The sequence below is a fragment of the Strix uralensis genome, chromosome 4, assembly GCF_047716275.1.
Source record: "Strix uralensis isolate ZFMK-TIS-50842 chromosome 4, bStrUra1, whole genome shotgun sequence".
Taxonomy (NCBI): domain Eukaryota; kingdom Metazoa; phylum Chordata; class Aves; order Strigiformes; family Strigidae; genus Strix; species Strix uralensis.
The window spans coordinates 6,874,381-6,902,272 of NC_133975.1; the positions used below are offsets into that span (position 1 = coordinate 6,874,381).

The 27,892-nt window shown below is 40.3% G+C and overlaps 1 protein-coding gene across 1 annotated transcript; it reads right to left on the reverse strand.

The window, feature by feature from the left end:
- Nucleotides 1-1,417: 1,417 nt before the first annotated feature.
- Nucleotides 1,418-27,139, reverse strand: RMND5A (required for meiotic nuclear division 5 homolog A). The gene is made up of 9 exons (XM_074865486.1): nucleotides 26,909-27,139; nucleotides 22,183-22,325; nucleotides 15,721-15,855; nucleotides 15,463-15,563; nucleotides 10,274-10,440; nucleotides 9,364-9,529; nucleotides 6,616-6,718; nucleotides 4,458-4,612; nucleotides 1,418-3,135 (listed from the first exon to the last, which is right to left on the reverse strand). Exons 1-9 carry the CDS (start codon nucleotides 27,048-27,050, stop codon nucleotides 3,072-3,074), a joined length of 1,176 nt encoding a protein of 391 aa, XP_074721587.1. The 5' UTR covers nucleotides 27,051-27,139; the 3' UTR covers nucleotides 1,418-3,071.
- Nucleotides 27,140-27,892: the final 753 nt, after the last annotated feature.

Consider the following 27,892-nt stretch of genomic DNA (forward strand, 5'->3'; position numbering starts at 1 on the left):
CATCGAGAGTGCTAACGGGAGGTGAGGACATGAGCTTTGTTTTAATGACAGTCATAGCACTACAAAAATGATCAATACCTTTTGAGATCAAAAAGGCTATGTACTATTTTCATTTAAGGTTTGATTATGTTTTATACCACAAGTCAGACTTGAAACCCCACAAGGACATACCACAATAGATTTCCTATTTAAGACAATTACTAAAATTCGAAGTCTATTAAAAGAGTTAATAATATGTCTATTAATAGACATAGAAATAACATTACTAACAAGCCACTGCTATGGAAATCATATTTATAGCCATCTATTACTTTTGGAGCACTTATAAGTTAAACCTTTTATATAAGCATGGTCAAAAAATTCTTGGCTTCAGGCCTACCTACATTACCAGCTGGCACACTTGTTGCTGCAGAGCTGCTGTTCTGACACATTTTGCAAAGGAGGGGGGGAGCACCAGTTGCAAGCCCAATGCAGTATGTAGAAGTGACACAGTGATCTTGATACAAATATAAATGTGCTGAGTCTCTTTAGCCTTCTTATGCAGCAGCCTCATTAAAAGGCACTTTCTGCACAAAGGGACTAGTTAAAAGCTTCACAGTCTAGTCCACAAGTATAAGAGAGACAGACCTCAGATACCACCATGGCTTTAAAAATCAAATACTTTTTTTTACTATGGATATTCCCAAACCCTGTTAGAGAAAATGTATGCATATCAGGTGTTAATTATACTTCAAATACAAAAACCTCAGAGTATTATTCTTTTCCCTGTGCAAGCACTTCCTCTAGTTCCCAGAACCGTATCAAGCAGTAGTAGGAGACAACTTGCAGCACCCCAAAGGGCAAAGTGGATAGCTGTAACCACCAAAACGCAGACGTGTTTCACAAACACCCAGCACAGCACCCCATTACTGTAAGCACATAAGCATTCTGTATTAAACTGCTAGCATCATCTGTTGGTGGAGCTTCCAAACTGCAAGCAATTATTTTTAAGTAAACATACAGACAGCTAGGAGAAGAACTGCAATTATCTAGTGAGAACAGCTGAGTTTTTCACTTAGCTACGGCTCTATAACGTGCACTATTTAAAAGTGAAAACAGGATCACTCTATATTAAAAACATTCCAATAGGTAAGTAGAATTTGTACCCTATTGCCATTTAATAACTGTGCCATTCTTGTACTCTAAGCAATTGCATTAGAGTCACTATCAACACTAACCAGTGTTCACACCAACGCCAAAATACCAGCAGTGTCACGGAGAAAGAGATGCAGCACTTACACTTCAGGGTGGTTTTTGTTATTACGGTGGGTTTTTTTTTTTAAAAATACTTCATATACCATTTCATATAAATGCAAAGCATTAAACAATTCCACTCAAAAGAAAAGGTTAAAAGCAATTTCAGCAAGACTAGGAAACCTACATGGAAAATAATATCCTCACCCGTTTATTGTTGATTTTACCACTTGGTAACGCGGTTGTTTTGAACTCAGTGTGAATACAATTTAAGTTTTTCAGAAAAATCACACACCTGTATTTTTCACATGTATCAAACACATTTAAAGTTTAAAATTTGTGTGCCTTGACTTGCTCCTCTTAATGTCTCTTTAGGGATGTCCAATGTCACTGATGCGATAGAGTCCAACTCAGTCTCTCAAGTCAGGTGACATACAAATTCAAAAGGTGTAGATTTCTCAAAGACGGTCTTCTCTGTAGTGCATTGTGCTAGTGCATTCAACCAGTGTGTCAGTATTCAACCATATAAGCTTGGGGGGGGTTAACTACACAATACAGAAATATAATTTTACATGTAGCTTTGCATGCCTTATGGCTGCTTGCCCTACTATAGGACAGTGCAATAAATACAAATATATGCACACTAGAAAAGATTTAACTGCCATGATCTACATCTTGTTTATGAATACAAATTTACCTAGTCAACAATATGACAAATTTAGCAGAAAAAGTGGCAATGGCAGTAATATTCTACTACAAAAACAAGGCTAGAAGCAAAGTGTTCTCAAGCTACAGAAAACTTGCTACCTCCTAATATATGATGTAGGGCCCAGTTCTGCCAAGTGCAGAGTCGTGATCAGTAGATTGCATCAGAACATGCTTTCCCCCCATTTAACAATGAATACTTCTACAATTTATTTGGTTTTGATAACTGTTTATAAATAGCACACTATAATGACTATTAAACTATACAGCAACATGACATTTATAGCCTAATCCTGAATACAAAGTTCAAAGAACATGACTACAAAGGCCAGAGAGCAAATGTCATTGACTAAAAGCATTTCCACCTCAGAATTTATTGAATGTTCTCTTACACAAACACTTCTCGATCATGAAACCAAAGGAACAGGATCTCCTATTCCCTCTCTGCTCCAGTAGTAATTTAGCCACACATCACCCTTATAAATTAGTGATGGATTTTAACAGGTAGCCCCTTGGGGCTATATACTTTATATACTTTATATATATGCACATTTACTTTGAATTCTATGTAAAAGTTGAAAAAATGTTTGAAAGAAAAACTCAGAATATATCACAGCTTTTTCAGCGAAAAAAATACAAATTAGTTTTATAACCACTATTCAATTTATCAAACTTTTTTTTTTTCTGAAGTATTTATCTTTAATTATGTACACATTACAGGAAATAAAACTTTTTCCACAAACGTTCTCTAAGGTGACAGTTATCAATAGAATGATAGAATAATAGCAGGAAGAATATTAAACAAATGGGGGTGATCAATTTCTGCTTTTAAAAAGTAAAAAGTCACCATATAATTAAGTACAAAAACCTGCATTGAATGACAACTGCTGGTGTAGTAACTTGATCAGGTATGGAGACCAAGAGTATAGTAAAGCCCTATGGTAATAATATTTCTGTAGCATTTCCACTTGGTATGTATATACTAAATGTTGGCAAAGTTTCTGTAGCATTAGCTTATACAAACATAGGAGTCCTCAGTCTGCTGCATAAAACGGAACAAGTGTGTTTTAATTCTCCTGAAATGCACCTGAAATCCAGAGTGTCACTTACAAACTGCATAATGAAACTTTTCTTCAGAAAAATATCTGTTTGGCATCTCCAGGGCTCTGTTCCATCGGACAATAGGGGCATTTTAATCTAGGGACAAAGACAATGTGTTAGAATTGTGGCAATGTGCGACAACTGAGCATTAAAGGTATTGAGTTTGCAGTGATAGTCCTTCCTCTTTTTTCACCCCTGTAGCACAAAACAAATGTACTCTTAAGCCATAATGTTTTACTTGGCTCCATTAAAAGTCACCTTTAGCTGAGAGACACCATATCGCACTTTTTATTCTAATTACATTCTTTCTCACCTTTCACCCACGCACCCCTGAATTATTAAATACCAAGAAATTACTCTTCATGATTAATCTATTATTTCTACTTGTGGATTAATTTGTTGCATTTTAAATAGGCTGGCAGCTTTCACTTTGACTTCCTCAGCATCCAGTGCCTTTTACTCTCTGGTTCCCAAAATTCTGTGATTTTATAACTCACTCTTATCAGCTCCTGCAGGCTATGACTAAAGAGGTCAGCCTGGCCTCCCTGCTGAGGTCTCCACTGATAAAATTCCACCTGCTTACAATATTTCTTCTAGCACTGATCCATTTTTCCCCATCTCTAAGTCTGGGCCTTTCACACCCACCCCCGAGTTAATATTGGCAGAGCTGTGCTGTCACTTTAGCTGATCAATGAAAGCATCAGAAATGAGTGATCAGGAACAGGAATAATGTAGCAGCAAGTTTACTGGCTTAAAACGGCTGAAGTCACCCATGAAGGCATACCTTCAAGCTTTTCTAACAGGGCAAAGAATGCAAACATCACTCAACGTTCTCATTCATGGTGTCACACTTTCATACCGGATCTTGGAAAACAACTTAAGGCTCTAAAGTAAGCTGACAGCCTCCATGGAAGCTGCATATATTCAATCCAAATTACCACTGGTTCTTCCTAAAGGAAATCTGTAACCACTGTGAGCATCCCACTGATACCTAAGGAGGGGTATTTCCACAGTGGTAATTCAACTACCTGCTCAGTCACTGAGCCATATTTCCCCAGAGGTTTAATTTTAATTTTTAAGGGATGTTTCATGCTTTACTAAACATTGCTCTCAACAAAAAACTGTGTGTAAAAAGCCTCCATTTTGAATTTAAGCCAACACAATGGTACTTGCAACTTGGACTATTACTCTACTCATTGCATTCCTTCATGTAATCTTACTTTCTACAACATCAAAGGGTTTGTAACGCTTTTCTCCAGTGCACCAACCCAGTTTATCTGGCTTTTAAGTCATTCTCTAAGATTAACAAGCTTCCACCAATTATGCAATTATGGACTCAGTTTTCTTGAAACACAGTATTATAGTTTTAAGATTTGTCCTTTTCTGTATGTTGCTTGAAATAAAAAAATGGTACTTACTTGCTTCCATTAAACATTTTATTCAAAGCATCTCTTGATATAATATGACCACAGACTAATTTCATAGGTGGATTATTATCTGTTGTTTGCTGACGAAGAATGGGACAGGCAAATATTGAATGATACCAGCATTTTTTACCGAGGTCCACCTCAATCTGTGAAAGAAATTAACATAACAATTTATCTTGGGAAACTACATTTCCAGGCAATTTATCCATTTAGGTCATGGTCCTTACTTAATGGATTTCATAATTCAGCTGCAAAGGCAGCAAAATTCATTGTGTGGATGCCTGACAATTTCCCAGCCAAAAATACTTAATTGTGATCTTAAAATGGTAATTTATGTTGTTTCTCCCTATTCCCAACAAAACAGAATATTCTGACAAGGGACAAGTGCATATTTTAGTGCAGATCTATGCTCTGGCAAGAAAACCGAGCTGATGACCCAACAAGACTTTCTGTATTTCCTAGCCAGTTATTTCCAAAGTGGTTTAGATGATAGATCTCATGGCGGGGCGGGGGAAGAAAGGCAAAAACCCCTTGGGATTGATTATGTTAATGTTCTACAGTTTCTTGAACGACTCTCCCAACACGTACATGTCATGTCAATAATGAAGTGTATCAGAATCCTTTCTTTTCAGTACCAACACAGAAGACACAGGTACAGCACAACTCTTGCCATCAGAACAAAATGATTTCAGAAAGGGACATCTCACAGAGAACAGGTCTGTGACTTCACAAATTGACTAAGAACTGCAAAAATCACAGCTTCTGTACCTGAAGCTCCAGGCTCTGACCAGTCCTCAGTTCTGACAGGTTTAACCTTCAACAAAATCTGACAATATAACCTTTTCACTGTACTTAATCTCTGTCTTTGCACAATGAAAATAAGGCTTCCCACCCCCATACTGCCTTCACAGTACATGTTAGAGAACCTTAGGTTTAGAAAATACAAGGAGGCCTATATGTACTATTAACTGATCTGCATCTGACAGCAATCTTTTCCCAAACACTCCCTAGCTAATCATTCCTGTGTGGACAGCAGGGCATGAATCTGTCACACTTGGAGGTTATACTCTCGGTGTTATAGAAAACATAGCTGGGAGAAACTCACCACACGTACTTACACTACAGATTAATCTCTTCCAGTTACAATCCAAGAGACTAACTCAGTTCATGCCTAGTTTCCACTAAATAGGTTTTCTTTACAAATCAAGACCAGGCCACTGGAGAGCTGCACACACCTGGTAAGAGCTATAAAGGGAATCTGGGGTTTTGTAACAACTAAACTTCATTTCAACCGATATAAATGAGTTGTGCTGGAAGCATAATGCATTGGATCCCAATTCAGTTCCTGTGTCCCCAGATGCAGCACTTAATTCTTTCATCTCCTATCTGCCTGACAGTCAGTGCAAAGCAACCCGTGGACAGAGCTCAAGCCTAGCTTGGGCTCTCAGCTGCATTTCCACTTACATAAAACATCTCATACCTTCAGTGTAAGGTTAAGTGGAAGGTGAAAGCATCTGTTTTGTTAAGGTCATTTGATCAAAGACCTGTTCAATGCGAAAGGGGATACAAGCAAAGCGGGGGGGAGCAACAAATAAAACAGAAATACAAACCTGGCAGACAAACATAACGGAGACAACAAGAAACAGCTTTGTCAGTCACACTAGTTGATAGGTCATCAAGAAACTACAACTAAACCTGGACTTTGCAACAGCTAAGAATGCAAACTTGAGGGTCTGAGAGGAGAGGGAGTCAGAACTATACAAATTGCAGGAGGAACATGCAGAGGAAGGGGACTGGGGAGGAATGGACAGAAAGGGGTATAAAAGGGGCCAGAAGGGCCATGTCAGTATTTGAGGGTCACTGAACGTGCATTTGCTTGTGAATCTAGAGTGGTGCGTGTGTGCTTTCACCAGTGAATTTCAATCTTTACCAGCCAAAAAGGAGGAAGAGATCTTGGCTGTCTCTACTTATGTTTTATGCAAGACTACAAACAGGAAAGCAGCAGCCACATCCATCAGCCTGGGAAGGAGACCCGGAGGTCTCTGTAACTGTAGGAAGCCTCAAGCCCTGGAGCTGCTGGAAGTGGCAGCTGTGTATAACATCCCTTAACGCTCGAAATCTGCCCTGGGAGAGCTTAGCATCAACTCACCGGTAGTTCATCCTTCTGGTTCCAAACACCTGTGCACTGCCTTTGCTCAATAACTGCCTTGATATTAATTAGAGCTGGTAATGCTACACAACCTGCTGAAAAACTGCAGAAAAAGGAAACGTTAACATATGGTGTCTGTTAGGAAACCAGCATTTTTCATATTTCTACTTTAAAGGTTAACTGGGACACAAGAGTGCTGTACTACTTCATGCAGTTCTTGTCTGTACTTCTAAGCTCCCTTCAAGCATAACAAACAAGAGTTTTAGGGCAGGTTATCAGCTGCCCTGCATCTTAGGCTAGGGCCCTCTTGTACTACACTCCTGACCGAAAATAACAGTTAATCCCTGCTCTGAGTCTTATAATGAATTGATTTTCTATACCACCTACTTTTATTTTGAGCTGTACCAGCAGAAGACATGTTAGCTTATAGAGGTAGTTGCTCTCAACTATGGAAGAGTACATGCAGCTCAGGAGTTTCCACATAAGCCACGTGTACACACAACCCATAATCCTTTAATTATATGTAATTATCATGTAAAGAAACATGTCTTTCCACCTTCACCTAAAATCAAGGAAACAATGTAGAAAAAAAAAAACACGGGAAGGCAAGCGAAGGAAGAAAACCAGAGCCTGTAACAAGAACGGCAGTATACAACCAACCAAAGTCAGTGTCCCAACAGTTCAGCCTGCTCTGGGAGTTACTATTACCAGAACTTACCACATTACTTTGAAATATTTCACTATGTTTCAAAAGAAAGTATGACACTCAGTTTCCACAGATTAACAGATGTTTTGATGGATTTAAGTCTAATGACAGCACTATAGGCCTGGAAATCAGCAGCAACAGAAACAAGATTTGGCCTTGGTATCAGCCTGCTCTGTTTTTTTGGCAGACTATTTTACTATTTGTGCAAATTTTATTGTCCAGAGAAGTCACAACCTTCCTCTCCACTCTGCCCCTCCAAATACTTGGTTTTATGTTTCTGCAGAACATTCTGGCTAGTTTACTTGGGAGGGATGTGCCTGAAACCTATGGATCTCTTGCCTAAGCTAAAACAAAAAAACCCATCATACCCCTCACCTCCAACTGGCCATTTTAATCCTTGCACTTTGCCTTTAGGTTATTTCAGCCCTGAGTGTAACTTATGTTAATCCTCTGGAAATTTTAGACAAATAGTATTTATAGAAATAAAAGCATTATTGCTTTAATGCTTCTGTATGAAAACATCTCCGGAAGAGTTCTTTAAGAGTATAACAACTCAAGTAAACAGTAAACTCAAATGGTGTCCTGTAGCCCTCAAGACCCTGAACCATGACCTCCTTAGTATGAGAGAACTTCTCCACTGACTCCACGCAGTAACTCAGACCATGAGGCCTGTACAGGATTAGATAAATACTGGAGAAACCAAACAGCCTTTAAAAAAGTGACCACTACTCATGTTCTAGAAAGCAATATATTTTATAGCAGGGATTTAACTTCAAGCTGGTTTAATTTCTAAAGGATTTGCAGCACTCAAAGGTCACACCAGAGAACAGACTTGTTTATGACAAAAGTATCAATACCACCTATACAGTAAATACATTTCAGTGCAATCAATTTCACACCAGGCACAAAGCAAATGTCCAACCAATACAAACGTCAATAATGGGGATTTTCCACTTCACCAAAAATCTCTTGGCCATTTGCACTGAAAATCACATTACAGCGTCGGTGCATGAGCAATTAAAATGTAAAGGATTGCTGTTAACTTGAAACAGGAAAAAGATGAAAAAGCCAGAGACAGAAGTTTTAGATATCTATAAAACCCTCAAACTGAACTCATAATGTTTATTGCAGAAACACAATTAATCTGAAAGTGTTCCCTTTGTTGCTTCTGTTGTATTTTGTGGCAGAGGTGCAAACAGGAGAAGCAGAAGCTTGACAATTTTAAGTGCTCTAAACTAAGCACAGAAGTCAAATAACAGCAACATGCAAACAGTACCAAAAAAAAGCAAGAGGTAGTGAAGCTTGTCCTAAGTACCAAATCTAGCCCAGAAAGATACATATAATCTATTTTCTATTTAATATCTGAAATGAAAATGAGAACATCAGGCAAGTGTATCTGAGGAGCTAAATAGCAGCTAATCTGTTTTATCTTCAGAGAAGCTAGAAGAGATTAGGTTGGGTTTTCTTCACATTTCTAGCAGCCTCCTACAGATCTGCATTTTGTCAGATTAGGTACTGAGCTTGAAAGTGTCTCTTTCTTCTTTGCAAATGAGGTCCAGCAAACAATTTGGAAATTTAGTAGCTGAAATCACAACATAACTCTCAAGCATTCTTCTAAAGAGAAAAAGAGGTGAAGTAATGTGTGGATTAAAAACCAAGGTGATCAAATACTGACAGAATCACAGCCACGGTTTTGGGGTTTTTTGCTGTTAAACAGCAGGGACAGTTTTTACACATTTGCGGTGGGAATAACGGGCTGATTGCCACCCTCACCTTCTGCACTGATGTCTAAACTATGGAAGCCAAATTCCATCCATAAATGCTTCCTCCTGTGCTGCAAAGGTGCAGGGTAAAGCACAGCACACGGGAACCTCTGACTTCTAATCTTTGCAAATCTTGTTAGAGCTAAGTGTAACTATACCCTTAATTTAATACAAGCTAGATGACACTACTTCTCAAAAGCTGCTTCTTTTGTCCTCAACAAGAAACAGAAACCAAAACACTGTGTACCTGGTCTTAAAAGCAAGTGAAAGCCAGCATACCTAACACTGAGAGGTGATTCAACTGAGAGACCCAGAAGAGCACAGGCATCTCTTGTAAAGATGTCACAGATGTCCGCCCACTGGTTTGCATCTAATAGATGAACGTACGGAGAGTTCTCTATACCTTGCCGCAGATACACCAGGCTGCCCATCAAAACCTGAATATCTGTGAGGGACCAGGAACAGTTAATTATTTTATAGGACAGATAAAAGCCAGTGTGTCTACAGTTTTAGTTTTTACATGGAAAACAGGCAGATGCTCCAAATCAGTGATACACATCCTCACCTCTACAAAATACAATTACAGCCATCACAGAACTGACCCCTACAGCTATGAAAGCATCAGTCCACTATGGATAGAGGAGGGGGAGCATCTGCCCCTCTATAAGCATGGCATGCTGCCTATTAATTTGCTTTGAACAGGTTTACTTTTTTTGTAAGCTTTGACGCACACACAGTACCCTAAAAATTAGGCTTTACTGGATTCAGTTTGAGATTGTTCACTTAACTCACATATTGCCCATTTTCCAAAAGTTTCACTTCTCTTTGTATTACCCCACGCAGCAGAAAATAGCAGACTATTTCAAGAACATTTCTGTGCATTTTTAACACTTTACCCTGGCAGCAGGCCTATTCTAGATGTAATCTATGTATTATTTAAAGAGTCAAAAACCTTAAATTTAAGCAAATATGCAGACATATTGAAATATAATTTTATTCCCTCTTTAAAAGAAAAAAGGCGTTAATTCAAATTGTAAGGGTTCAGGTTATACATGTTAAATACAAAAATAAGAAGCCTCTAACAAAATGCAAATAATGGAGTTAACCACATTTGGAATGCAATTTATATTTTCCTCCACGGTGCCACATTCAAGTGCTTTAAAACCCCTTAATGTGACTGAAAACTTACCTTTCTGATGATTTAGGGCAAACGGCTGGAAGTTTTTCGCATACTGAAGTGCTTCTCTTTGATTTGCTGTTCCACCCATCAATAAACTAATGAAATATAATCTGTGCAGTTTAAATTCCAATGAACTATTCTGTGCCATGAGCATTTCTCTGTTGGATACTGCCCACCTGGAAGAAACGAGGAGGTACAATGGGACACAAGAGTAATTAAGTGTCAGCTTACACCGTTATGAAATGATTACAATTATCAACCACCTATTTCAAGGAGGATATGACTGCTCCCTGAACAATTGGCCAGACCCTTTACAAGTAACAAAGGTGTGCAACACATGAACGATGGTACTTCTGGTGCTGCTGTACAGGTTAACCTCTGCAAAATTTAACATGCACTGGCTGCAAGGCAAGATTGAATTAGGCACAATATAAGGTAGAAATAGCTAAAATCTACTGTATTTGGATCGATATTACTCTGAATCTTAACAATTACAGACAGTCTTCAATTGCATGTTGAAGAAGTTTGACCGAGCCTTTCAAAAACATATTTTCCAATTTCCTCATTCACCAAACATTTTCTCTAAGCCACTATGTTTATATGTGTGCATAGGTTGCCCTGGAGTGGGTGTCTATGGGACCTCGAAGATAGACACTGTCAGGACCTCACAATGGGGGATAGGGGGAAGGGAAATCAGTTTAAATATCATACTTTACCCTGCATAAACTTTGCTTTCCGTGTTATTTTCAACTTAGACAATAAAAATACTTCTCACTTTCTGGGCCTCATTCACCATGACAACACTAATGTTTGGCTTCCAAATAACATGGAAGAATTCTTAAACAAGCACCAAGTAAAATCAATTGGAATTTTCAAAGCCTTTAAAAAAAGTTATATTATTATTTAGATTTTATCCATCCCTTTCTTGTGTTTTTGTGTTGGTTTGGTTTTTTTTTTCCCCCCTGCATTCAATTTAGTCAGGCCTAAATCAATCCAACCTTTCTCTTAAGAACTTCAAGTTTCAATGTTTTTCAGTACATCTGTTTCTCATTAGTGTTAATTAGTTATACTATTTTCACTGTGGGGGCCCCATTAAGCAAAGAGCTTTTCACTTTTCAGCAAGGAAGTGAGGCAGTCTCTGTTCCTTAAAAAGAAGGAGTATGTGAGGCTTCTGTTCTTTTCAACCAATACTAAAATAAGAAAATTAAGCATTCTTACACTAGTGGTAAAGCTTTCAATGGACGTTAGCCTTCCGCATTAAGATGTAAGTGTTAATGAGCAACTATTTACTTTCAATTTGTTGTGGTGACAGTGTCAGGAGTCTGATTTTACTGGCAAGGCTTTGTAATGACAGCAGTAACCTTTCAGTAGGAAACAGTGAAAAATGTAGCCTTTGAACTAAGAACAAGCCCTACTTGTCCCTAATTTCAAGCAGTTTCAGATGAGCTGCCTCAGAAGACTATCAACACTAACCTCCACCAGGAGGGAAGGGCACACTCACTAACCATGGGCTGTTGAGGGTGGGGGTGTTTGTTTTGAGATTTTTTTTTATGACCAGTGTCTACAATTTAAACCAGATATAGTGGCACTAAAGCTCACTCCCAACTAAGAAAACAAGAGCCTGAAGTTAACAACCGTAGACCAATAAGCAGCTGAAAGACAAAAAACTACTATCAATAAACAGTAAAACTAGTCCACAGTCTCATTAATGAGATATTAATCTGTATCGCATCAAAAGAGCCTCCATCTTCTCCCTGCCAATATTTGCAACCACATGACGTGGTACTTCATCTGGCTGAGATCGAGCCTATTTTTCCAAATTAGCTTTTAGACAGGCTTTCCATTTTTAGCTCTTTGAGTGGCAGCACAGATTTGTATCAGAAGAAAGCAGTCACAGAAGCAAGGCCTGAGGTGTTTGGTCTAGGACATGCTGTTCCTATTTCCAATAGAAAGGCAAAAAATTAACAAGTGAGGTTTAAAACATTCAACTCGCATACTCTCTACCACTGTCCAAAACTATTAGTAATCACAACACCTGTCTTCCTACCTCTTCTCAAAACAATACTTTCAGAGTGTTTTCACTCCTGAGGCTCAAATCCATCTGAATTTTTTAAAGTTTACAATATACTATTCAAACCACAGGTACACAGAGCTCTCTTCTAGCTCCCACATAGGAGTTAAAATGAATTTCACGAAGCCTGGCAAAGATTAAATTAAGTTTAAACCATACCCCTAAAGGTCCCAGCAAATACTATCAAGACCTATGCACCTTGCTGCTTTACAGACAGGAGAGAAGACAATCTCTCTTCCCCAGGAGATTACAGTCAAAAGCTTTGAACCTGCAGGTCATTCCCACCAGACCTTCACATGGAGACCCACCCGGGCTCGGAAGGGCCAGAACGCACCCAGAAAGAACCTATGGATTTCCCTCCCCCAAATTACAATGAGAAAAGTCACTGGCAATTAATGGGATCCTGCAGAGGTACAGAGACTACACAGTTTAGGGTGCAGGGCCAAACTGGGCATCCACAAAGTCAAGTTGCACACCCCACAAAAAAAAAAAAAAGTTGTAACCAGTTGTAGCAAATTTAATTCTGAAGTGTAGTATTTTACATGTTGGAATTTGTATTAGTAAGAAAATCTGAAAAAAGTTTGGGTCCTTTTTTTTTTTTTTTTAAATCAGGTATGAATACTAAATTCTATCACCACAGCAGGGCTTTGAGAGTTTTTTTTGAAAAGTCATTAATCTTACAACTCCTTTTTGATGGCAGTGACCAGGAGCCACCCACGCTTGGTTTGTTTCCAATACCGAGTTAAGCCAAGCACCAACTGCAGAGCACTGGCAGAGCCAGAGAGACTGGTTATTGTTTTCATCCCAACCTTCCGCAATTTTGCATGGGCAAACCCTGCTATGCTCCCCTTCCTGGTTCATGATACTGGAATTAGTTATCCTTATGTAACACCCTTCTGCTTCAACACCAGTGTCAGTAGCCTAACCCTAGAATGGGCCAGTTTGGGACTGCTTTTATGCACCCCTGAAGCTGTATTTACTGATGCCAATTTTAGCCATTTATTAGCTTTTTGCCCAAAGGGCACAATGCCACCCCTCCAAGCTCCTCTCACATAGAGGCTGTCCCTCCAAGAGTGGTTTCTATCCTTCCTCCTGAACACCCACATCTGCTGGGAAATACAGGAAATACATTCACTAGCATCAGCAGTTCTCCAGAATAACCAGGCATTTAAGACATCAGTTACGTCCTAAGCTGTATAGTTTTGTCACATTTTGATAATCCTCACTAACAACCATGTTTTTTACGGAAGCATCACTTTAAATAAGGACCCTCTGTGCCTAGCAGCAGGCAAAGAGAAGCAGATAGCTTTTGTACTGAAGAGTTTAAACAGAATAAACATTATGAACAGAAATGAGAGGGGGTGGGGGAGGGAGACCAGCATACAAACTGTGCTGACAATACACCCTATTCTCTGTCCACTCAGCTGTCTTCAGAATAAGAGTTCCTTTGAAGAAGGACCATGCCTTCTCCTTTGTTTGAAAAATATTTAACACATTGCAGGAACTACAAAATATGACCAAGTAGCAACAAGTAAGGGATAAGGCCTAGCGAACTGGAGCTAAAATTAATTTAGTGACTTCAAGTGAATGGATGTAACACCTAGTTACTGTTCCTCAGAGAGTGTCCTTCCCAACAGCTATGTTATTCGAACTACAAGAAATACGTGGTGTAGCTGACAGTAAATCCTGTTTCAGTTGTAACACCAGGCATTTCAGTGTTGCTTCCCTTCAATTAGCCAATTCAACAGTAATAAACCACCTGAACTTTCCACCTGTGTAACTATGTTCAAGAACCAACTACTTAGGTCAAACTTTGCACAACCCAGAGGCATAATCCAGGATTTAGTTTATGAACACCACGGTTTGGATATCAGAGTATCCCTGCACTTAGTTTGGATGCCAGTAAGCTCTGAATTGACACACCTGTGTTGGTTCATGTTAAAGGGAAAAGAAAATATTTGTTAATATGAAAGTGTACTTAACTGAATAATGCAAAAAAGGTATCTTAAGTACATGAATTATGCTCTGGAATGAAACAAAAATTTTGAATTTGCTTTGGTTTTGTTCCTGTTTTTAAAAGGTCACTTAAAGGTTGGTTTTGTTTGGATTTGGGTTTGTATTTGTTTTTTGTTTTTTGGTTTTTTTCTTACTTCTGAGACCAACCTAAGCTTATCAAAGCTCTCGCAACTTAAAAAAAATAAAACTGTTTGGGGGCTTGTTTGGGGTTTTCTTATTTTTAAAATAAAGGCTCTTCTGAAATGGTGCTGTGCAGCTACTGTAAATCATAAAACAGTAGCCCATGAGACATTTCATCACCTCTTCCTCCTCACTGGCACTTTTAGCACCAGCTTACATGTCTAATGGTTGTGACCAAGGTCAAGAAAATATCCTGGTCTAAGGTTGTCTGATAGACCTCAGATACTCCCAAACTTAAGTTTTCATCTGAGCATTCAGTATTATCCACTGACTCGTATTAACTGAATCATTTTGTTCAGAAGAAATCTCACTAACAGATCCCACTGTCAGTCCAGGCTCCCAGCAGCAGCTCACCTCTCACCCAATGTTAATCAGTACCAACCTGGCGGCAGCAGCAGCCTGCAAAGTACACACCTATCCTTTCACTCCCTCTTCCCACCCTGTGGTCCTTTATCTGGAAAGGGAGAGTGACTTGAGGAAAAGTGAGAACTTTGATCCCAAGTCAAGTTCTGCTCACCCCAAAAGCTCGGTGAAGCCAAAAAGACTTGGTGGTACCCAACACCTTTAGTAAGTCCTGATATCTTTCATAACTGAACCTTTTAAACCAAGATTCACTAATAATTCACTATAAGGCTAAGTACCATCATGGCAGATAACTGTTTCTCCAAGTGATGTTTCTTTCCCAAAACCTTAAATCAGCATCACAAATGATTCAAGTTAATCCTTACTCTAGGAAAGAGACCCTTAGTTAAGTACTGCCCATGGGGAGGGACACAGCAGGGAGGAAAGAAGGAATGGGTTCACGCAGTAACTAGATCTCTCAAAGGAGAAACAGGGACACATCAAAATATACTAAAGAGAATATTTTTTAAAGTAAGAATTTGTTAAAGGCATTCAAAAAAAGGAGAGGAAGAAAAATGAGTAGACTCACTCTAATGCAGGTCTCAGAACTCTAACTTTTAATGCTTCCAATATTCGATTCAATTCCACAAACGGTTCTTTTTGACTTTGATCTATTGATAGACCAGATTCCTGAAAAAACAGGCAGTTTTTAGTTGAAGCATAAGAAAACATGGGATTAAGCTGACAATTTAAATATTCATCTGGACCATTAACATTCAATAAGGACAGTAACACAAAGCATAGTTTTCCACGGTGGATAACATTCCACATCCACACTTATCGTTACCTGACAAAGTTCCTCAGCTACATCCAACATCCCCTGCCGGAAGAAGTGCTCCACCATCACCTCGTTGAGGATTCGCTGGCTGTCAGCCTGCCAGCACCCATCTATCCCCACGCTGCTGATGTCAGAGTCAAAATTCTGAAACATACAAATTAACAGTTAATAGGCTGGAACAAATCGCCCCACGTAATTTTTCTTTGATTATGCAGGACACCTATGTCTCCACCCTGATGCTTTCTGCCTATTACTCAGTTGGCCCTCAATTACCTCCTGTTCAAAGTGAAATATATGTCAGCTGCTTCATTATCTCCTGTGTACAGAAGAAGAAATTCTTTGGCTTGCTCGTTTCAAGTCTGAATATTATCCACCATAAGGAATTACACCGACAAATTACAAGTCTAGCTAGCAAATTAGAAATCTAGTTAACTAATAAAGGGGTTTCCAGACCATGATGCATTTTTGAAGGAAGTATCTGCAGAAAAGGCTTTTTCCATATGCAAAAACTGAAAATGCATAGAGAACAGAAAACAAAGTCGCCTACACTAGAATCAAAATAGCATTATCAATGCATCACTGTCACTACAGCGCACCAAATTAGAAGTAAAAGCTTTAACTTGAGAATTTTTTACATAGCTGGGGGGGTAGACAATGCTGAAAAAAGAAAGTGTCACTTCTCCCCACCCCCAAACGACAATGAAACTCGAATCTCTGAAGACCTCAACATCTCAGCAACAGGATGAGCTTTGAAGATCTGAGAGATCTTTTACAGATCTAACCTCAATGATCCCACTGCCATGTATTTTTAGGCCAGTGGCCTAGGGACATATTCCAGGAATAAGTAAAAATATTGTCACAGTGACTCTTCAGTAACACTTAACACTGCTCGGCACCGTGCCTCTTGGCAGCAGGAGAGCAACACTTACTCTAATCCAAGATATAAAACAGGGTTTTAACTGCTAACATGTTTTATGATCGGGGCAGGCAGGTTAATTTGAATAAAAATCCTCACCCGTTGCCTAAAACAGGCTTCTTGCAAAAGAAACAGTCTAGAAGTCAGTGTGCATTGCTTGCTGCCTGACCTGATGACTGTGGCTGTCTTCCAAGAAGGAACTTCAGAAATCAGAAGTTTAGTGAAAACAGCAGTGCTTCACCTGTGGCGCTGTGACGACCGACAGTCCTGGACAACATGGGAACACTGACCTAGTTAAACACGCATGCTTCTGTCAAAGCAGGCAGAGCAAATAACATAAAGTTGGTACGAGCTATCTTCTAGTACTGTGTACAGCTCAGCTTTGCACTGCATCTTCCTTTTATTTGCCACTTACTAATTTCCTTCATCAGCCACCTCCACGTCTCCTTCAATGCCCCTCTGCCATCATGAGAAAGGGGCAGCCTTCTCATCCCTGCACGTGTGGCTTCAAAACCACCATTCCCTTCAGGTCTCTTAGCAAACTTTCAGTAAAACATTAACCTTAGGCTAACAAATCGTCTCTTCTATCTTTCAGAGACGGTGGAGCAAGATGAGCATTTAAATTATTGCCACTGATTCAAGTCTCACATTTAACAACATTTTCACTTGTGTGTAAGCTGTAAGCTGCTTGTCATGCTGCTCATCTTTAAGTTGCATCTTGAAAAAAACCTTAGGCATGTTGAAGACTAAATAATACTGTTCTTATTTGTGCCAACCCTTTGAAGCCTCTAAGGTTCACTACCATTTGATTCTGGTATCACTGTCCAAACAGCAGTAGCAGGTAACATAAATCCATCAACAACGCATTTGAGAAATACCCGAGGCAGGAGCAAGAACACACAAGCTTGTGTTCTGGGGCGGGGGGGGGTGGAAATCAGTAATCTAAAGATAATCAACTTTATTTTTCATGCAATTTCAAGTCTTACTGAATGTATAATCCTGTAAAAAGAAACTGTATTCTTCTGGGCAGTTACCAACTATTGGAGCTGAACCTACGCCTTAAATAACATCACATCCTTCTCATTGCTTGGGGGCAGGGGTAGTAGAGCCACTTACCTCGGTTCCTTCACAAAATCCACATTTTGTTCTGAAACAAGAAACCTATGAGCCCTGAGAACCTTTTCAAAACGCCATCATAAACTAATTTTCCGAAATCCCATAAAAGATTATAAACAATGAGTCATATTAACCTAGATGTGCTGTAGACTCAAGTCTCATCATACAACCTGAGGACCTAAATTTCTTTTCTCCCCCTCATCCATTCTCCGATCAGCCCAGTCTTGACCAGGTTCTCATTTCAATAACTTTTTTTTTTTTTTTTTAAAAAAACACCAATATCCAAGGTCTTTATTATATGTGGGATTCTACAACTCTGCCTCCTCTGGGTCCTGAGGAGCTTCAAGAACTGACTGCACATATTGCAGTGAGTGACTGTCACATGTCAGAACAAATTACTGCTTGCCTTTGGCTTACATATTTCATAACTGTCATGCTTGCATGATACGCTGGTGACTACACATCTCAGTTGTTTTCTAAATGCTAACAGTATGCTAACTGATAGCACGTGGGGTTTAATAAGATTTCAAAAGTTGAAATAAATTCCGTAAGTTACAAACTCCAGAAAGGTTACTTTGTGCTTTTCAGGTTTTAAGCTTAGAAGAAGGTCAGTTAATATTCCTGAGAAACAAGCTTCTCTTAAAAAAATAAAAAATAAAAAAATAGAGCCTAACTAGTAAGCCTAGGGCTAAAAAAATTTTACGTGCTAAATATACCAATGATACAACATAAACTACATTATTGATAATTGCTGAAATAGAAGAAGGACTTCAAGATGCACACAAGATGGACCACTTTAACCAACATACAACCTTCCATGTTATTAGTAACAACAGAATGATGAAGAAAGATGATGACTAAGGATAGTTTTATTCCTCAGTTTCTCAGTGGAGATCACTTTGTGCATTCCTCCCTTCTTCTGAATTCTGACCCAAAATACAAATACAATACATTTGTTTACCTTGTCTGTTCAGTTTGTTAGTTCATAAGATAAAGCTCGACTTGCAAAGACTCTGTATTTATTTAGCCATATTCTTCATAGCAACGTAATTAAACGATGTTCAGTAAAGGTTTGTAGTTTGTATACAAGTTTTTACATGAAACAAACATTAACTTGGTAAAAGTTTGCTTTCCCAAAACAAAGTCTGGATTAAAATGTTGGCCCTTTAAAAACAGGCTTAAAATTCAGGGGAAAAAAAGTGGAAGGAACTACCATTTACGCCACTTAATTTCCTGAATGAAGGCATTTAACCACTACTCAGACAGATTGCTGCTAGAGGGAAAACATTTACTAGCCCCACCAAACATGCTTTGAGATGAATTCAAACCATTCCAGAAGAGCGATTGATTTACAGGGAGGCTGATGAGTGAGCTACCTGATAACAACTTGCTAAACAACAGTGATGTGATGAATTCTGGAAGCAGAGCAAATGCTAGTACAATAAAGAAAAAACTGGATGCAAACATTTCCTTTCAAAGGAGAAAATGCTCTTTGGAAGAAAGGGGAACCGTTCATGGATCAGAAGCACATAATCCATGCAGAACTACTATGAAAAAAGGTCTAGCTTATTAGATAAACCTTCCAGGAACTGATAACTAAAAAAAGCAACACACACAGTTTTGGCATTTCAGACTAACATGGCTCACGTTTGATGCCAAATTTGAACTTAATTTTTCAAGTGCTCAGGAGCTTCTGTTCTCAGAGTAAACTCTGCAGGTAGAATCTAGGTCCCATCTAAGCTGGTAAGCAATGACTACACTAACTTAAAACCAACTAGAGTAAACTTTACATATAGGTATAACCCTCCCTCAACACTGAGAAAAAGAAATTTAACCTGAAATTTGCAACGAGCAGATAACTCAGCAAGTTCTTTCAAAATCCAAGCTTGTCAAGTAGGAAGTTTGTTGATTCTACATGTTAACAGCTGTCATTTGGATGCAGGACATAAAATTGGCACCAATATTAGCATGTTTCCCTATCTCAAATCAGGCAATAATGAGTTGCATTTATCTGTGCCTGAGCATATACAGCTAGGAAGACCATAAGCAGTGTTCTAGATATATTAATCCATCTATAAAATAAATGAGGATTTACATGTGACAGAAACAAATCTCATGAAAGCAAGGCAAGGGCTGTTCTGCTTTAAATTCTAACGAGCGTTTTATTTAGGAAGCAGTATGATTTTGCCCAGAATGTGCTGAGAATCAATTCACTACATCAATTACACTTAATTATTTCTACTGGTTTAAGCTTAGGTATATTATAGCGAAGGAATGGGGGGAAGGCAAATGGGACTTGGATGCCAACAAAGACTTTGCTGGCAGGTTTCGAGCATATTTTCCAGCAGCACAGGGAAATCACATTAAGTACGTATGGAAGATTTCCTTCAAATGTCACTGTCCAGGGAAGCATTAAATTCCACCTGGATTTAAACATTACACATGTTCATCTGACAATCAGGCCAGGAGTTCAGGGTACCTTTTAAAGTAGTTCTCTTAAGATACTACAGTCAGGGAAAACTAATAAAATTCGAACTACTTGCCTTGAAAAAGAGTCAAAGTTCATATTGAAGGAAACAATCCTAACTGATGCTCTGAACTTCATAAAAATACATCCATTACGAGCAAGACTGGGGACTCATGCAGTTCCCACTGCTTCTAGTCTTTTGATGTAAACACCACAGGCGCTAAACCAGGATTGACAATCCAGAGGAATGAGAACACTGAACAGAGCAAGCTGAGCTCATTTTTGAACACTTCACTGAAACAGCCCATCTGACACTCAGACACAGAGCAGATTAGTAGTATCCCTTCTATATTTTACAAAACCTGTATTTTACAAAACCACTTGAAATTTAAAAAAAGCTTTTATTTACAGCTACCCTTTTCCAAATAAAAATAGTAGATAAACTGAAAACAGCAGGACAGAAACAACACTGGAAAAACTATGCACATGACAACTGAAACAGCTATTTGGAGATTAGACTCAAGTCTAAACTTTATTAAGCTTGCCAGTGTTGTTTTCTTTGGCTTCCAAGAAATACTATCACCAATTTCCATTGAATATTCACACCCTCTAGAGATGACCTAGGGCTGCTCTACCTCAGAGTATTTAAATGAAAAAGGCATAGCCAAACCTGAAGCTTATTTGTACAAAGCCCACTTGCTACAGCAGAATAGGAAAGTTTCAAACTTAGGACAAGATTACATAGCTTTATTGCAGGCTTCGAGCCAATAATAAGGATGGAATTTTACTCTAGTTAATTGGTTTAGATACAGCAACAAGGATTAGAGGCAGATGCGTCCTTAAGCTCTGGATAACAGCGATGCTTGGATTAAAGCTATTAGTACAAAGTTTGAGCTCTCCATGATGGTCAATCATAGATATAAACAAAAAATAACTGTTGCACAGACATTCTGCCCAATAATGCAGCATTATGTACTACTGTTAAATTATGCTTTAACAGATTACCATTACTAACAAAGTTTAGATGAGATTCCCAAAGGATGAGTGAGTATTGTGTAACACTACAAATGTCTTTGTCCAGATGAAAAAACTCATTTACTACTGGGTTCCCTAGTAAGATTATAAGGTGAACCTCAAACCAAATGTTTAGACTTATCAACACCAGCATGTTCTGATATGAAACTATCACATAATGTCCAAAAAAGCAAGTACAAGACTCCCTGCATAAAGAATTACTTTATATGAAAGAACACACAGATGGAGAAAAGCATGGCCTGTAAGTATACATATAGCACCACTTACACACAAAAAGAGTTTTAGTATCATTTAATATCTACCTGAAAAAAATACATTCAGATCCCAGTTACTCTTGAGCCTGGAATTCATATAAGAATGTCTCATATGCAGAGCTTCAAAGATAAGCTGCCCTACCTTCTTATTTGTTATGGCATAGGCACAGATACTATGAGAAGTTTCATCTACTCGCATTAAGAGTACTGCGAGTTACAAAATTAAGCCCTAAGAACCAACAACACACCTGAAATACATACAAAATGTCTTTCTTAAATTCTCTGGTTTTACACTACCTTCTAGAACAAAAAAACACTTTTGAGTTATTTGCTGACAATTAACTAGAAATGCAATGTATATATATTAAAAACCCAGTATTTCTTATTGAAGCAAACATTTTGCTAAACTGATGTAATGGATACTAAGTCTAGTAATACCTATAGAGCATGTTCTCTTGAAAATTAAAGAGTTTTGGGCTGCCTCGGAGGGAAACTCTGTATACCACAAACTCTAAAAGCAAGTACTGTACACCCCACTGTCTTGCCTCTGCCCCAAGCCTATGCTTCTGTAGTTGACAGGAGGATTTAATTAAGGTTAATTGCAGTATAAATCCAAATTTTGTAAAGCAGAGTACACATCACAGAATATATGTGATAACACAATCAAACCACAGAATAAATACCTTATCAATGGCTTTTCCAACTCGGGATACACTGCTGTGAATGTCTTTATGATCAGAGGCCAGTTTTTGAACTGTGTCTTTTATTCTTTTACAACACTGTGTCATAACAAGTGAAATTGTCCCCGACAAGTCTCCATCTTGATCTAGACAAAAGAGAAGAAAATTACTAACTTTGCTACAAACAAATTATGAATTAAATCTCTCGATACGCAACAACATATAAAGACAAGAAATGGTATTAAAAGAAAGAAATGCAATCTAGAGAGTATTTGCAAATCAAGGTCAGTTGAAATGAAGGAAGATGTGCAGGACACAGCTCACCCATGGAGTGAGGAATCCAGCTGGGTGCACAACGACACTGAACAAGTGCAACAGTTTAAAAAATTAATGTAAAGATCTCATGTGTCTCAGTCACAGTCGTTTAATAAACACATCTTAAAGAAACACCCCAATCCACAAATCTCACAGAATACAGTAAGAAGCTAACGAACATACTACAGGATCAGTTTTCTTTTAGACAGTTCCTTGAAGATACATCAGAACATCATGCATAACTTCAACGAGGTGCAAGCAAAATTTGGGTTAATGAGGGTCCCACTCATTCTTGTCCCTCAAGCTACTCAATTCTATCTGCCTGAATTTGAGCTGTATGAAACTTTTCCTTCCTGACTCATGGAAGCGGCTCTAAACAGTTCAGCTAGTCTCAAATTCTCCTTGATGGATGAGAAACAGCCCATAAAAGACCTGACTGTGAACATCAGATCCACTCTTTCTTGTCATAAGATTTATTCTCTAGAAACTGTGACAATTTTTAAACTGATGTCCAACCAACAGATGCAATGCTGTATGACCTATTCTGTGGACAAAATAATAAACACAAACTTTTTACAAGCCCCTGACCACATCACTGCACTTAGCAGTTTATACTCTTAGTGCCTTGACTCAAACACAACTCAGTAGCTTAAGTCAGAAAAAAATTATATTCTTTTGTGCTTTACTCCAGTCCTTCCTTTCAGCTTTTCATTTCAAAATACAAGAAGAATCTATTTTCCAGTCTTACCTCTCAAGGTCTCCCTCAAAGTTCATTCTACATGAAGAATTTTTCCTTTAGGGACACGGACCTAGCTGCCTTCAACTGCGTGGGAAGGCTAATTTAAGTGGGAGAGCAGCCCAGAAACGTTTCTCTAACATACCAGATTCAAACCCTTCATGGGAAAAAATAAAATCCCCCAAATATCTCTTTAGAAGAGAGGTTTAAAAAGCAACCACGTTTTCCATAAAGCGTGTTCCTTTCTCATTTCATATTTTAACACGGCTTTGGTTTCAGCAGCACGTTAGAGTCCAGTTTCTGGTATTCCATGGAAGGCAAAATGCAGGCGCATCAAACTGCTGCTGCAGGACCACAACCCAAGAACAACAGAAACAAAGTGTACCTCTTACAGTGTACTCTTAGCAATATGCCTCTGATGAGAGCAAAGGAAATCCAGAAAAAAGCTGTAATCACAGGGGTAGGTAATAATTTACCAGCCACTTATTCTAGATACCTTCCTTTATGCATCCTAACTCTCAACCCTGCCACTGACGTCAACAGCAAAAACAACCTGTTGTTACACACTAAAACTAGCTCATTTCTAGAAAACGAAATAGCTCCTGTTCATTCCCACAAGCCCCAGCTGAGGAAGCTTTAATAGCATTTTTGCAACAGCCATAGCTTTTAAGGAGGAAAAAAAAGCTTTAACTTTTTTTCTGCCTCCTGTCCCATGAAGCTACTGATCACTGAAGCTCTGAAGCTCCTGGGCAAACAGCTAACAGGGCTCTATATTTTTCCTAGTGAATGAGCGAGGAGTAACAGGATCAAAGCAGTCTCTTCAGTGCACGTTCACTAACTTGACTCTATGTAGCCTATATTAAAAATGAAAATTTCAATCAACTGTTACATAAAGTTCACCTCCTAAAATTATTTTGAGAATAATCATTACTTCTTGGTTGCTATTTAATTTTTATGATAAACATTTAAAATCACATGAAGGCTCTTAAATAACTGTCTCATGACTTTGCCAAGACAAAAGGATCAGTCAGAGATTACACAACAAGCAAAATGGAAATACTCATTCCCCAATAAACAGAGAGGTTAAAATACACTTTCTTAATAGCCTTTTTTTTTTTTTTCAAAAGCCATTAAGTCAAAACCCAAACAACTTGCATGCTTAACTGTTTTTACCCCAAGCAAGTGAATTACTGGCCCCTAACACTGTCGCAGAAACCCGCTACAGTAAAGCAATGAAAATGTCTACACAGGAAAAGCCATCAGAGCCGCAAGAGAAAAGATTTCCACCCTGCACCCATCTCTTTCAGCTTTAATTAAGCTATGAGCTACTTCTAATAAATCAGCAGAAGAAAGTCTGCAGTTATACCAGTAATTCAGTGTTCACAGAACACTACAGACCAACAGCTTCTCTCTGTATTGTGTACATACATTCACAATTTTTTAAAAAAATACATTAGTGAGCAGACACCAGGCACAGAGTACAGTCCAAAGCCAAGTTTACTCAGCCAGACACATTTATATATAATCCAAAAAATCGCAATCCTGCCTTGGCTACTCCAGGAGGCGAGATATATTAGGGGAAGAGAGAAGAAAAACAAACTTTGTCTTCCTATTCTCAAGCCTTAGCATAGGGCTGTTCTGAGCTTAGGCTTTAATATGAAAACAGCTCCAGAAATTTTAAGAGACTATTTAAGTGGGGAAAAGAAAACCAGTTTAGAGGTTGAAGCAGCTTCTAAGTTTCTTTTTCTCCACCCACTTCCTTTTTATATCCACTGCCTATTTAAGGCCTTTTCATAAATCTTTGCTCTCAAATCTTGTCCTACAGCCTTAATTTCTTCTTCAGCAGTGAGGCTTTTCTTTCCCTTTTTTTCAGTTGAAATTGTATATACAAGCATATTTCTGCTGTTCAGACCCCTGACTACAGAGCTCTACTTCAAGAGGTCTGGCTACTTCCACTTCCATCAAGTTTCATAAATACTCAGGATACAGTATATAAAAGCTGCAAATACCTGGTCTTATTAGAACATTATAAATAATGCGTTAAAGAAAAAGTAAGAATTTTGCTACCTATGAAGCCATCTTGCCCTCATGCCAAAATTGAGCAGAGTCCCCAGATGTTTGAGGGTGCAGTAATAACATACTTGTTTCATTCTAGAATACTTACTGAAAGAAAGGTCAAGGTGGGATGTACTCTGCTGGGACAGCATCACTACTTATTTGTTAAGTGCTGAAAACATGTCCAGGGCCTTCATAGGACAGTCCCAAAAACTCTTATTCCAAGTCTGGATGGAAAACCTAATGAGGACCTTGAAGGATCTGCACACTGGAAGCTTTTAATTTTATTACAAGGAGAATAAAAGCTCTGAATCTGCAACAGGATTCTCACAGACAAATCTTTACAGCCCCACAGACTCCTATGAAGATCAATACAAGCCTAAGGGCCACACCACACAGCTTTCCAGGCAAGGTCAGCACCTCAGTTTGTGAGACATGCATTTTATCGACTGTCCTTAATGCACAAGCCCAAAATGTTTTGAACAGCACAAAATGTATTTATTGAAACACAGTTCAAAACAATGCCCAAAAGACCGAACATTGTTTCATCCCAAATAAATACCTCAGAAGCGGAGTTCCATGTTTGCTCTCTATGGAAATTGCTGTGTACACACAGCAGGCTCTAATACACTCATGTTTATATTCCTGGAATTACACGCACTTTAAGCGAGCTTTGCACCTGTATTTGTACAAGACTACAGCAAACACATTTTTCTCTGAACCAAACAAAAGCAGATTCTGGAAAACAGTGAAATAGCACAGTTTGCTCTCAAGTTTGGGCTCAGGAGCCTGCAAGTTTCCATTTTTAATCCCAGAGCCATCACTCGCTTCCTGCACGGCCTTGGGTAAATCACTTCAGCTGTCTCACCATCCCCTCCCACTCCATCAATAAACACTGCATTACCTCCATCTCAGGGATTTCGCAAGGTTTAAATGTCTCGTGTTTATAGCGCGCTTTGGCCATCCAGCCCGCCTGCGCAAGTGCTCAACATCAGCTGTAAAATACACACAAGACTTAGGAGGCCGTGTTTACTTCCTGCTGAAGAGTGGCTTTACCCTAAACACTTCCAAACCCAGACACATCAAAAGAAAACAACTTAGTGACTTTGGAGAGAAAAAAAAAAGAGGGAAGGGGGGGCAGAAACTGGGCAGCCCCGCTGTTTATTTCCCCCGGGGGTGACTAATCCTATTGTAACTCAACATAAAGGCGCAGAAGGTATGAACAGGCTGACCAGGGTCACGCCGTACCTGCTGATCAGGAGCCAACACTCCTCTTCAGCGGCGCACAGAAGGCAGGCGAGGCCCGGCAGGGCCCATACCTGTTCTCACCTTTAACTTTTGCCGGTCAGAAACGCACACAAAGCGCCGACTCCAGGGAGATGGGGCGGGGTGGGGGACAGACCTCCAGCTCAGCCCCTCCGCAGCAGAGACCGAAAGCGGGGCAGGGACCCCCGGGAGCGGGAAAGCGCTGTTCAGCCCAGAGCCTGGAGGGGGGGTTCTCCCTGGAGGGATCCCCCAACCCACAAAGACCCAAAGTTTTCGGCCTTTTAACGCCAAGGAGCCGGGCCCCGTTTCCTCAGGGAAGGGGTAAGGGGTAGGGGGGGGGGGGGTGTCTCCACGTACTCTCAGTCTGGAGGATCTCCCGGCGCAGTCCGCCCGCGTACTGGATAAGCTCTTCGAGGCTGCGTTCGCAGAGCTGCCCGTAGCCCGAGAACTTCTGCAGCACCTTCTCCAGCTCCCGCTCCACCGTCACGCACTGGTCCATAGCGGCCGGCACCGGGCCGCGCTCCTCCTCTTCCTCTTCTTCCTCCTCCTCCGCCGCCGGGCCCCCCTCTCTGCCCGGGCCCCCCTCTCTGCCCACCCCACCCTCGCCGCTCTCCGCCAGCACCGTCCCGCCGGCGCGGCCCGGCCCGGCCCGAAGCGCCGCTCGCTTCCAACTTCCCCGTCTCCTCAGGCTGCCGCAGTTCCGCACAGGCAGCACCACGGGCAGGCAGGGACCTCAACGGAACTCGGAACAGGCAGCGCCACAGACACCTTAGTCGGGGACCTATCCTCAACCCACGAAGGGAGGGGCAGTGATTATTACTCAGGCAGCGCGGCGGACAGCCCCCGCCCGCCGGCGGGACGAGACCGGGGGGTGGTGAGGGGGGCGGGTTATTTCTACCGGTGCCCCGCGGTCGGGATAGTGTCAGAGGCCGCGGGCGGCGCTGGGCTTTTAGGCTTTTCAGTTAGGTGGCCTGTGGGCCAGGCGGTGGGGAGATCAGCGTGGGGAGAGTGGGTGTTGCGGCTCAGGCAGGGCGGTAGGCAGCTAAGAGCGGGGGCCTGAGGGAGGCCGCTGTTGCCATGGCGACGTGGAGGCCTATAGGGGGTGCCCGGGGAGGCGGCGGGGCCGGGCTGGGCTGGGCCGGGGTTGGCAGCTACCCGGGCTGTCCTGGCTCTACAGGGCCGGGCCAGCCCCTTTCTTCTCGCTTTCAGGGCCGGGCTGCGCGACCCTTTGGGCCGGTGTCTGGCTGGGAGGCGGCAGGCCGAAGCCTGTGCTAGGGTGGGTGGGGGTGGGTGTAGCGTCAGCGCTGAGGTAAAACCCTGGGGCAGCGGGAAGGCGCGGCT